This window comes from Dama dama, chromosome 21 (assembly GCF_033118175.1).
Source record: "Dama dama isolate Ldn47 chromosome 21, ASM3311817v1, whole genome shotgun sequence".
Lineage (NCBI taxonomy): Eukaryota > Metazoa > Chordata > Mammalia > Artiodactyla > Cervidae > Dama > Dama dama.
In genome coordinates, this window is record NC_083701.1 from 6,777,501 (window position 1) to 6,791,264 (window position 13,764).

General features: G+C 37.5%; 1 protein-coding gene across 1 annotated transcript; it reads left to right on the forward strand.

Moving 5' to 3' along the window:
- Positions 1 to 3,803: 3,803 nt before the first annotated feature.
- On the forward strand, positions 3,804 to 5,599 carry LOC133042506 (luc7-like protein 3). The gene has a single exon (XM_061123138.1). The coding sequence runs from the start codon at positions 3,916 to 3,918 to the stop codon at positions 4,408 to 4,410; it is 495 nt and encodes a 164-aa protein (XP_060979121.1). The 5' UTR covers positions 3,804 to 3,915; the 3' UTR covers positions 4,411 to 5,599.
- Positions 5,600 to 13,764: the final 8,165 nt, after the last annotated feature.

Here is a 13,764-nt window from a genome sequence, read left to right on the forward strand (position 1 = left end):
TGGGAGAAAATCTATGACCAATCTAGACAGCATATTAAAATTCAGAGACATTACTTTGCCATCAAAGTTCTGTCTAGTCAAAGCTATGGTTTTTCCAGTAGTCACATATAGATGTGACATTTGGACTCTAAATAAAACTGATTGCTGAAGAATTGAGGCTTTTGAACTGTGGTGTTGAAGAAGACTCTTGAGAGTCTCTTGGACAGCATGGAGATCCAACCAGTCCATCCTAAATGAAGTCAGTCCTGACTATTCATTCATGCTGAAGCTGAAACTCTAATACTTTGGCCACCTGATGAGAACAATGACTCATTGGAAATGACCCTGATGCTGGGAAACATTGAAGGCAGGAGGAGAAGAGAAAGACAGAGCATGAGATGGTTGAATGGCATCACCAACTCTATGGACACTAGTTTGAGTAAGCTCTGGGAACTGCTGATGGACAGGGAAGCCTGGTGTGCTGCAGTTCATGGGTTCACAAAGAATCAGATACATTGGATGATTGAACTGATCAGACAGATACATATACACATATATATGCATATATATAATAATATATATGCACACATAATTATTAGCATTTTTCACAGTGTTCAATAGAAGTATAGTTGACTTAAAATGTTATATTAATTTCAGGTGTATAGCAGAGCAATTCAAGATCTTTATATATTGCCCCCATACAAAAAAATTATTATAAAATGTTGACTGTATTCCCTGTGCTGTATGTCAAGTCCCTGTGGTATATTTAGTTTAAAAATGTTAGTTTGCACCTCTTAATCCGCCTCAGCCATATCAACTCTCTGGCAACTGATAGTTTATTCTGTATCTATGATTTTGTTTTTGTTTTGTTATATTGTTCATTGATTTTGTTTTTTAGACTCCCCATGTAAGTGAAACATATGGTATTTGTCTTCTTTTGTCTGACTTATTCCTCTAGGCATAATACCTCCAAGTCAATTCATGCTGTTGCAAATAGCAAGATTTCATTCTTTTTATAGTTAGGAAATATTCCACTTTGCATGTGCACACGCATACATATTAAACCATACTTTTTTTCCATTCACCTGTTGATGGATACTTAATTTGGTCTCATATCTTAACTATTTTGAACAATGCTGCTGTGAACATTGGAGTGCATATTCCTTTCAAATTAAAGTTTTTATTCTCTTTACAGAAATACCCAGGAGTAGAATTGCTAGATTAAATGGTTGCTCCATTTTTAATTTTTTGAGGAAACTCTTTACTGTTTTCCATAGTGACTATAACACTTTAAGGCCCACTAACAGTATACTAGGGTTTCCTTTTCTCTTTATTGTCTTTTTGGCAATAGCAGTTCTGGCAGGTGTGAGGTGAGACCTCATTGTGATTTTGACTTGTATTTCCCTGATGATTAGTGATGCTGAACATCTTTTCATGTGCTATTGCATGTCTATATATCTTCTTTGGAAAAATGCCTATTCAGGGTCTCTGTTCATTTTTAAGTAAGATTTGTTTTTTTTGTTTTTTTTTTTTATTAGTTGGTGGCTAATTACTTCACAACATTTCAGTGGGTTTTGTCATACATTGATATGAATCAGCCATAGAGTTACACGTATTCCCCATCCCGATCCCCCCTTCCACCTCCCTCTCCACCCGATTCCTCTGGGTCTTCCCAGTGCACCAGGCCCGAGCACTTGTCTCATGCATCCCTCCTGGGCTGGTGATCTGTTTCACCATAGATAGTATACATGCTGTTCTTTTGAAATATCCCACCCTCACATTCTCCCACAAAGTTCAAAAGTCTGTTCTGTATTTCTGTGTCTCTTTTTCTGTTTTGCATATAGGGTTATTGTTATCACCTTTCTAAATTCCATATATATGTGTTAGTATGCTGTAATGTTCTTTATCTTTCTGGCTTACTTCACTCTGTATAATGGGCTCCAGTTTCATCCATCTCATTAGGACTGATTCAAATGAATTCTTTTTAACGGCTGAGTAATATTCCATGGTGTATATGTACCACAGCTTCCTTATCCATTCATCTGCTGATGGGCATCTAGGTTGCTTCCATGTCCTGGCTATAATAAACAGTGCTGCAATGAACATTGGGGTGCACGTGTCTCTTTCAGATCTGGTTTCCTCAGTGTGTATGCCCAGAAGTGGGATTGCTGGGTCATATGGCAGTTCTATTTCCAGTTTTTTAAGAAATCTTATTAGTCCTTTATGTATTTATGTATTTTTTAATGTACTTAGTTGTATTAGTCCTTTATGTATTTAAGCCCTTATCAGACATACTGTTTACAGATAACTTCTACCATTCAGTAGGTTGCCTTTTCATTTTGTTGATGATTCATTTTGCTATGCAGAAAAAAAAAAAAAAGAAATATATTCTGTGTTCAAGTATTGGAAAAAAATAATATTGTTAAAATGCCCATGCTACCCAAAGAAAGAGAAGGAAATGGCAACCCACTCCAGTATGCTTGCCTGGAAAATTCCATGGATGGAGGAGCCTGATGAGCAGGCTACTGTCCATGGGGTCACAAAGAGTCAGACACAACTAAGCGACTTCACTGTCACCCAAAGAAATCTATAGATTCATTAAAATTCCTATCCAAATATTTATCATTTTTTCCCCACAGAACTAGAACAAACAGTCCTAAAATTTTATCAACCACAAAAGACCCCAAACAGCTAAAGCAATCATGAGGGAAAAAAGAACAAAGGTATAGATATAATGCTACTTGACTTCAAACTATGCAATAAAGTTATAGTAATCAAAAGAGCATGGTACTGGTACAAAAACAGACACATAGAACAAAGGAATAGCATAGAAAGCATAGAAATAAACCCATGCACAAATGGTCAACTAATCTACAACAAAAAAGGCAAGAATGTAAAATGTGAAAAAGACAATCTCTTCAATAAGTGAGGTTGGGAAAACCAGACAGCTACATGTTAAAAAATGGAAGGTCAACCATTTCATACATCATATGCAAAAATAAACTCAAAATGGATTGAAGCTTAAACTTAAGACTTGAAATTGTAAAATCTCCTAGGAGAAAGTATAGGCAGGATGCTCTTTGACCTCATTCTCAGCAATATTTTGGTGGGGGATGTGTCTCCTCAGTCAAAAATAACAAAAGCAAAAATAAACAAATGGGACCACAATTGGTTTTTTATCTAAAAATAAACTTTTATAATTCCATCAATATGATTCTCTGAAAAAATGAAAACACATTGTATTGATGTCTTAGTCTTCACCATCAATATTTCTTTTTCATGTATTTGAAAGTATATTTTATCCATAAAAAGAAATCTGAAAGGTTACTTTGGTTTTAAAAATTAATATTTAAAGTGTTAATATTGTAAAGTTAACTCAGGTTCTTGTGCTTTTGAATTTACAAATTTAATTTACAAATCATTTTATGTTCTACTTATAAATATAGAAAATACTAGCAAAACTTTAAAGTCAGCCTTTACACCTTACTGTCCATTAAACATTTTAAACATTATAAATTTAATGTGCTCATTTTTATTTTAAAGTATTTCAATTCTCTAGTAAGCTAAGCTTCCCAAGCACTTAACCAACTTCTATAAATTTAATAAATCAAAATTATAAGATACCCTAATACTTTTCACAGATGTAGTAAAATTTTCCTAGACTATTCAACTTAGAATGACAAGCAAAATCAAATTTTCAATTCCACATTTTAAGTTGAAATCGATTTAATCTACTAGGTACTCTACAATGTCAAATTACACTTTAATATGCCAAATTCTTCTGTTACAAATGATTAAAATGTCAAATAAGATCGGCTCCTGGTTAGAGGAGGCATTTAGGCCTGCTAGGGCCCCTGAGAGGTTCGCGGCTGTGTTGCCGGCGTTTTATTTGGCAGGTGCCAGGGCTGGTGGGAGCAGCCGCCCAAGGAAAGCACCATGATTTCAGCTGCGCAATTGTTGGATGAGTTAATGGGCAGGGACCGAAACCTCGCCCCGGATGAGAAGCGCAGCAACGTGCGGTGGGACCACGAGAGCGTTTGTAAATATTACCTCTGTGGTTTTTGTCCTGCGGAATTGTTCACAAACACTCGTTCTGATCTTGAACCATGTGAAAAAATTCATGATGAAAATCTACGAAAACAGTATGAGAAGAGTTCTCGTTTTATGAAAGTTGGCTATGAGAGAGATTTTTTGCGATACTTACAGAGTTTACTGGCAGAAGTAGAACGTAGAATTAGACGAGGTCATGCTCGTTTGGCATTGTCTCAAAACCAGCAGTCGTCTGGGGCAGCTGGTCCAACAGGCAAAAATGAAGAAAAAATTCAGGTTCTAATAGATAAAATTGATGTACTCCTGCAGCAGATTGAAGAATTAGGATCTGAAGGAAAAGTAGAAGAAGCCCAGGGAATGATGAAATTAGTTGAACAGTGAAAAGAAGAGAGAGAGTTGCTTAGGTCCACAACTTCGACAATTGAAAGTTTTGCTGCCCAAGAAAAACAAATGGAAGTTTGTGAAGTGTGTGGAGCCTTTTTGATAGTGGGAGATGCCCAGTCCCGGGTAGATGATCATTTGATGGGAAAACAGCACATGGGCTATGCCAAAATTAAAGCTACTGTAGAAGAATTAAAAGAAAAATTAAGAAAAAGAACTGAAGAACCTGATCGTGATGAGCGTTTAAAAAAGGAGAAGCAAGAACGAGAAGAAAGAGAAAAAGAAAGGGAGAGGGAAAGAGAAGAGAGAGAGAGGAAAAGACGAAGAGAAGAGGAAGAAAGAGAAAAAGAAAGAGCTCGAGACAGAGAAAGAAGAAAGAGGAGTCGATCAAGAAGTCGGCATTCAAGCCGAACTTCTGACCGAAGATGCAGCAGGTCTCGGGACCACAAAAGATCACGAAGTAGAGAGAGAAGGCGAAGCAGAAGTAGAGATCGACGAAGAAGCAGAAGCCATGATAGATCAGAAAGAAAGCATAGATCTCGTAGTCGGGATCGAAGAAGATCAAAAAGCCGAAATCGAAAGTCATATAAGCACCGGAGCAAAAGTCGAGACAGAGAACAAGATAGAAAATCGAAGGAGAAAGAAAAGAGGGGATTTGATGATAAAAAAAAAAGTAGTGTGAAGTCCAGTAGTTGAGAAAAGCAGAGTGAAGACACAAACACTGACTCAAAGGAAAGTGATACTAAGAATGAGGTCAATGGGACCAGTGAAGACATTAAATCTGAAGGTGACACTCGGTCCAATTAAAACTGATCTGATAAGACCTCAGATCAGACAGAGGAATACTGTTGGAAGATTTTTGGAAGAAAACTGAAAACGGCATAAAGTGAAGATCGACATTAAAATGAGGTGAAAGAAAACTATAGTGGCATAGAAAAAGTATAAAGCTCAGTTAGTTTGTTTGTTTGTTTTAATTAAAAATTAATTCAGGACTGATGTGACCTATCAGATTTCAGAACATGTATTAATAGCATATATATGCCACTGAAAACTTAGGTCCTGTATCATATCTTTTTCTTTAAGACTTTTTAAGAAATATTACCTAAACATGTGGCTTGCTCAGTGTTTAACTGCAAGTTTTCATTCTTGGGACTTTGAAAACGAGATTAAACGTTAATATTTGTGTGAATCAGACTAAGTGGGATTCCATTTTTACAACTCTGCTATACCTAGCCTTTGGATTTAGAAGTGAAAATAAAGTATCTCCGACTTTCTGTTAAAAAAAAAAAAAAGTCAAATAAGCTCAGATTATTTTCAAACATGAAAATATTAACACCATGAGTTATAATTCACTTCATCATTTTCCAGAATGAAGTCTATTATTCCCTGCAGTTAAACCACTCACTCACACTTCAGTTCATTCGTACACCCTTCATTCAGTATGTCTGTAAACTCTGCCCTTTCCAGGCTAGTCTGAAAATGCAAATATTGGGTAGGGGCAGTATTTTAAGGTCAATCACACTTTATTTTTTCTTGATCTGAGGGAGCTAAGGTGGAGAGAAAATCTATGGACTTCTCCAAAAGTTAACAAAAGTGTTCCATATGAATAAGCCGAGTGTTCAAAGACCAACTGTGCTTAATCAGGGGGCTGCTGGCTTTGTTTGAGGGAGAAGTAATCTTTCCAGGCTGTGTGTGACATAGTAGGAACACATGTCCTCTCTCTGAGCTTAGTCTCCCATTTATCCGACCACCTCCTCTGTGACCCACACTGCTGAAAAGAAAAAAAGAAAAATGTTTCCTGAGGGGTCCAAGTGTGTGTGTATGTGTGTGTGCACTTGGTTGTGTATGACTCTTTGTGACCCCATGGATTACAGCCCGCCAGTCTCCTCTGTCCATGGGATTTTCCAGGCAAGAATACTGGAGTGAGTTGCCATTTTCTTCTCCAGGGGATCTTCCCTACCCAGGGATTGAACCTGTGTCTCTTATGTCTCCTGCACTGGCAGGTGGGTTCTTTACCAACTGGGAAGCCCCGAAGGGTCCCTGTAGTGTTGCTGCTGCTTGGAAACCTGTGCATTTTACTTAAAATCCACCCCATCCCAAAGCTCTCTGTCTGTTATTGCACCAGTTTAACCAGTGCTTGAGGCTAGAAGGGGAAGAGTGATTGTTGCAGGAAGGGTTGCTGTGAGTTGGAGGTACAATCTGAGCAAAGGCAGAAAGAGGAAAACTTGAACACTAGATTCCCAGCTAGAATCACAGTCAGGCAGCGTCAATTCCTTAAATTCATTAGGAAGGGTGAACATGCATTTAATGTTATTTACATAGCAAAGGAGAAACAGGTGCAACCAACGTGCACAGTTAAAACAAATTTAGTAAAAAATGTCTGAATGAAAAGCTTTAGTCCTACAATGAGTACATTTCCAACCATTTGGAAAACTATTTTCTGAGTATTTCAAACAGCCTAAGTTTTGCTATACATTATTACAGAAAGAGTCAAATCCATTTTCTTTAAATGGAAACATTTCCAGAAAAGTTAGGTGATTTTTTTGCCAACATCATACAACTTGTTAATATCAGAACCTCGATTAAAACTAAGTTTAACAAAAATGTCCAGAATGGAGTTTTACTCTACTGCTTTTTGAGTTAACATCTAACTTTCCATCCTTTGCCACACCATGATTATGGCTGTGATTTTTAAAAACTAAATTAAAATGGAATTTGCTATTTTTCTTGTTTTATGACTTGTTTAACTTTCATTTAAAAATGATCATCTGAATCAAGTTTTATCTTTCAAGGACCACATGACCTGAGGGACCATTTTGGACTTGGCTATTTTTGCCACATCCTTAGTGTTCTCTAATTAGCCAGATTGTTCTCTTTTCTTTTAAGGCCTACTTTTTTTTAAAGCATTCTAATTTTTTAAAAGCAGCTTTGTATTCTTCCCCATTAAGTCAGTCTGCCTTCTTGTTGGCTGGTTTTACTGTTTGCTCCAATTTCTTTTCTCTCAAGTGAAGAGCTTCAAAACTTTATTTCTTTTAACGATGCCCTATACATCTTAATGGGTATGCATTTTGTTTCATTTGCTTTCCCACTCTTTTATTCTTAGTATAAATTTTTCTAACCTACAAATAAATGCGGGTATAAAAAAAATAAGAACAAACAAAAAATTTAGTAGTATTCTGAGACCGTCTGTTTAATTTCGGCATCAGGATTCTTTTTTCATGTAGTTATCTTGTTTGCTAGTGAAATATGTAATTACTATAAATCTATCATATTTCCAAACAATTTGTTTCATTTTATTTTGGGAATCTGGGAGGCCTCTTCCTAGAACATTTTCCTGTTCAATCTTACAATAACCTGATCTAGTGGACATCATTAGTATTATCAGGGAGTTAAGCATCACTAGGTGGCAGAACAAAAGACCACATACATTTCTCACGTCCTCCTCCAAAACGTTCTGGTGGTCATATCTATCTCCAGTCTTTTCAGAAGACCATAATTACGATTGAGAGTCAATAAAGAAAGCATTCTTTTTTAATGGATATTATCTACCTAATAAAGGTCAGTTGCTTGAAGTCAGGTTTTTTTTTTTTCCTCTCATTTTGAATATTTGTGATATAAGGATTCCAGAAGCATACCAAGCAATCCTGGGTATTCTTAATAAAATAAACTGCACATTTGGTCACCTTTTCATAATACCTAAAAACCACCATCATGAATTGTAATAACCGAAGTACTGTGTTTAATCCATGTGTCATCTCCACTCACTGTCATTTAAGCTCTAGGTAAGATCAGCTGACACTCCATTCAATGCCTTGTGTGAGGCTTAATGTTCTACCCAAAACTTATGCAGGTTCAGAGTCTCAGTTTCCTCCTCCTGTTAGACTGTCATTTCATGATTGTCTTCTCTATATGTTACCCCTCTTCATTCTTCCTATCACAAATTGAAAAACAAATGCCCAGAGTTGTGTTTGAGCCGAGTTGAAAGTGCTGGAGCTGCAGAGGGCTAGGTTCTCAGCATAATAAAGCCAGCGCTCTTGCATCAGCTTGCGGGAGGCAGGGACATAAAGGTGCCTGAGTCATTTCCATCATATCAGCACTCACTGGAGCAGAGGAGCCTCTCCTCTGGTAGCCTGTGGTCACATTCATGGGTTCTAGCATTTTCCAGTTCAACAAAGAAAACCTTAAAATTACCAGCTTGTTTTCCTCCTTTTTATTTTCTTATCTAAGAAGTGTGTTTCTTTGCTATACTGATTTTCAGATTTCATGATGTAGAATTTGGTTTGGGGAGACAAGGGCAAGACCAGATATCTTGTTTTACTTACATCACTTACACATCCACATGTCTTGTCTTTCTTTCGTATGAATGTGGAGTCCCATCTGTTTTGTTAATTTTTCTACTTCTTGTGCCTAGAATGTTGCTCAGCATACAGAAAGCATTTAATAAATAATGAAAAGTATAGTTTTCAAGTCTGTTTTCTGTAAGGCAATTACATTTATACCATTTCCTAACCATGAGCACGGACAAAATCGATTAGCCCAGAGAAAGAAAACAGGAGGGCAGAGGGATCTATTATTTATTTTGTGCCCCTTAAATTTCAGGCACTCTATTAGGCATATTATATTTACCTGAATGTGTAATTTAATTCTCATAACTTCCCAACAGAGTAATTACATTTAGAAATAAGGAAACATTAGCTTAGTTATGTCAGGCAAGTTCTTCAAAGTCTTACATAGATAGTAAACGGCAGAGTAGAATACAAATTCAAAAATCATTTTTCCTGACTTTTAAGGTTTTTCATACTGATTTTCTAATTTGATCAACACAATACAATAGCAATATTTGATCAACCCTACAATAGCATGGGGGCTTCCCTATCGGCTCAGTGGTAAGAGTCTGTCTGCTGATGTAGGAGACACGGGTTGGATCTCTGAGTCAGGAAGATCACCCGGAGGAGGAACTGGCAACCCACTCCAGGACTCTTGCCTGGGAAATCCTGTGGACAGAGGAGCCTGACAGGCTACAGTCCATGGGGTCACAGAGAGTCAGACACAGCTTCGTGACTAAACAGCAAGAAAAATAGCGCATATCCATTTGCTGACAAAGAAGCTGAGACCAGGAGAGGAGAAATAACGTCTCCATAGTGGCGTGGCTGTGTGTCCTTGAATACAGTTTCTCTGATGGTATGTTAGAGCCCTCTTCCTCAGATTGTGGCAGATATTCAACATCAGCCACACATGGTAGCTGAATGCAAACACCATGTCTGAGGGGCCACTCCAGGAAGACAGGGAATTGTACTAGTAGCTTGTCACTCAAGAGCCAAATGAGGTCTCTGGATGGTGTGATTCCAGTGAAGATGACGTGGAACCCAGATCACATATGACAAGAATTTCAAGTTAACACATCAGCCTAAAACCTGTTGGTACTGATCTCCTTAGAATATTACTAATATAAACTTCAGAGGCCCAGGGAAGAGATGACACATTAGAATTTAAGGTTGGGAAAATCTTGGCACATGGTTTCAGGACAGGACACAATTTATCACAAAAATTATGATTTCTCTTTGCTTCTTCTCCATCTAAAATGAAACAAAGGCTGATGGAAGATGCTCTTGGCACTCTATTAATGGATGCTAATTAAATTCTTGCTTTGGACAAAAGAAAACAGATGAAGAAGGCAGAGCACAATAGAACCTCACAGATGGACTCCTGGAATAAGCAAGGTGGGCTGGAGAGGGCTTTGGTGATTAAGACACAACACTGTGGAACTTTTAGCAGCTGAAGCTATTCTGTTCTTCATCTCGACACACAGTATGAAAGTAATTATTCATATGTAAATTGCATGATTTTTTTTCTCTATCCTTAAAAATATGGGCTTATTCACTGTAAATATAAACCCTTAACAAATGAATCCAACTGAACGTTACTCTGAGGCTTCTTTTTTTTTTTTTTTTAATTTTCTCCTCTCTTTTTTGTTTTCTGTGTTTAATGGCACTCTCCTTTTAGATGTGACTTTGCAAATTAGAAAGCATGTAACATCTGGAACTGCTTAAAATCAATTTCTTTTCTCCTTTATTTTTTTCTGTTCTATAACTAAAAATGGACTTTCCAATTCACATCATGCTTTTCTCCCTCTCTCTCCTTTCTAAAATAAAGAAATAAATAAATGCCATCTGGTCTACCAGCTCAGTTGCCAATTGCAAGCCTGAGGCAATCCAAAACTGCCAGATAGTCAACACAGAAAATATGGTTTCCAGAAGAAATGCTAACAGAGCCCTTGCTGCAGGATGACTTGGCACTCTGCCAAATTGCTTCCCCGTGCAGACACTGTCTTGTCTCCTAGGGACTTGCGAGAAATCCTGGCAATCTACATTATGGTATAGCAGCACCTTGACTTATCTTAATGAAGATGTCTTGAAAACTCAGTTGTTTCATCGCTAGTGAAACATACTGACATCTCAGAAAATCAGATCAGCACTCTTTGGATGGAGCCCTGAAATTTGCAAGTGACTACATTTTCAAGTGTTTCATTTTCCTGGGATCACAGCACCTTTTTGGTCATGGCCAGAGGGGAATAGCAGTACCTCCCTGTTGTGTCCAGCTGAACTAGGGTCACTGGGTCCACTGATAGTAGTTATTCACTTAAAGTGAGTCTCGTCAGAAAATGGCCACTCAGTCTCCTAACCTGAGTACTAGTTTGGTTGCTTATTCAAATACATCAATGAAAGGTTTAGAAACACCATGGAGCCCTCATCTCCCCTTTTCCCCATGTATAAGTGAAGAAAAAAAAATCCTAAAAAGTCTACTCCCAGTATTGACCCCACTCTTTTCCATCTTCACTTCCACTCTCAGAAAGTGAAAGAGTTAATCACTCAGTTATGTCCGACTCTTTGCGACCCCATGAACTGTAGCCCACCAGGTTTCTCTATCTATGAGATTTCCCAGGCAAGAATATTGGAGCAGGTTGTCAGTCCCTTCTCCAGGGGATATTTGCAACCCAGAGATTGAACCTGGGTCCCCTGTATTGCAGGCAGATTCTTTACTGTCTCAGCCATCAGGGCAGCCCACTACTCTCTAGATTCAAGCTATTAAAAATCCTTTTCTGGTTGCCATTAAAACCTTGCATACCTTGTATATGCTCTTATTTTAAAGGTTCTTTTCTCTACATAGTCAGTGTAGTCCTCTGAAAATATAAATCATGTGCTTAAAATGTGGCAGTGTCTTTCCTTTGTACTTAAGGATAAAATCTAGAATCCTTAAATTGGCTATAAGTTCCCTATGAACTGATTTTCACTCTTAGACTATCTTGATCCTTTTACTATTTCTCTCCCCAAACTGGTCTGTGGATCCAAAACAGCAACCACCACACCTAATTTTGTTCAACATTCAGCACCTCACAGTGTCTGACATACAATAGTCTCTCAGCATATCTTCTTTGAATTAGTTCAGATTGAATGTTCGTTCTTCAATTAACATTGAGTTGAATGTTAATTGAACTTGGCAACTGACCAAATTCTTAGCCAAAATTATTTTATCTATAAGATGAAACAACCAATCACTTACCAGAGTTTTGGTGGAAAGATTAAATGAGAGTATGCTTGTGAAGTTCAGTTGGCTTCACATACACAAAATGCCTCTACAATGTCCCTTCAAATTACATCTTCTCACTTCATTTTGGTAACTGATGTTTCTTAATCTGCATTAAGTATCTTATATGTACTCTATCTTTCTTCTACCCTAGCAAGTATTATGATCCTTTTGAAGATAAAGAAACCGTCTACCTTGTCTATCCAACCTAGTACCCGCTTGCTGTATGATTCCTAAATAAATATGGGTTAAAAAATAAAACCATAAATTTGAGGTGTGGCAAGTTTGTGTCCCCAAATGCCTATGTGGAATATTCCAGTCCTGTCTGAGCCAGTTCTTCTTACACCTGAGAAGAAATATATTTGGATGCTGAGGGAAAACAAAACAAAATCACCTTTTACACAAAAAAAGTTAGTATTGTATCTACTCTTCTTGCAACTTATTAAAACAGGAAGTAAAGGAATTTAGGTAACTTCTCAAGGCATTATGTCTTCATCTGAGAAATAGAAATAAAAGTAGCCACCACATAAAATTAAGTAGATTAAAATATTCATACAGTACTTATCAGAGAAATGTCCATTCATTTTGCTCACCTCTCTTCTTATATTAGAATGTAGACAGAATATAGCACACAACATTGCAAAATACGCCAAAAACAAAATTTTGAAGTTGACTCATTGATAGCCACTTACTCATTTTATTACAGAATGAGGCTTGAGTTCCTTCTTCCTTGAAATGCTGCAAACCTTCAAGTTCTACTGTACATCTAGGTAGATATGAAGCATGGAAGAACGCCCTTCCTACCACCCACAGAGAAGTGCTTTGAGCCTTGGGGTATAAGGCCCAATTATCATTATCTTACCTTGCCTAGATAAAAATGTTGTGATGCTGCCATATGACCCAGCAATCCCACTTCTGGGCATACACACTGAGGAAACCAGATCTGAAAGAGACACGTGCACCCCAATGTTCATCGCAGCACTGTTTATTATAGCCAGGACATGGAAGCAACCTAGATGCCCATCAGCAAACGAATGGATAAGGAAGCTGTGGTACATATACACCATGGAATATTACTCAGCCATTAAAAAGAATTCATTTGAATCAGTCCTAATGAGATGGATGAAACTGGAGCCCATTATACAGAGTGAAGTAAGCCAGAAAGATAAAGAACATTACAGCATCCTAACACATATATATGGAATTTAGAAAGATGGTAATGATAACCCTATATGCAAAACAGAAAAAGAGACACAGATGTACAGAACAGACTTTTGAACTCTGTGGGAGAAGGTGAGGGTGGGATGTTTTGAAAGAACAGCATGTATATTATCTATAGTGAAACAGATCACCAGCCCAGGTGGGATGCATGAGACAAGTGCTCGGGCCTGGTGCACTGGGAAGACCCAGAGGAATCGGGTGGAGAGGGAGGTGGGAGGGGGGATCGGGATGGGGAATACATGTAACTCCATGGCTGATTCATGTCAATGTATGACAAAACCCACTGAAATGTTGTGAAGTAATTAGCCTCCAACTAATTAAAAAAAAAAAAAAAATGTTGTAATGGCACATGGAATTAAATACCATTTTCAATCTGTTGACATTGATTGGCTTCATGACTTAAAATAATATAAAGGATAAAATGGAAATATGAGAGAGCTGAAAGAAATTCCAGGCAGTGGTCTTCGTAGCCAAGAGTCATATTTGCACACTCCAGGTGTTTAGATGAGCAATTTTGTATACAGTGAAGCAGTAGAATGGTAATTATAC

Excerpts from the sequence above, each read along its gene's own strand:
- LOC133042506 (XM_061123138.1), top strand. The coding sequence starts at position 3,916 with ATGATTTCAGCTGCGCAATTGTTGGATGAGTTAATGGGCAGGGACCGA.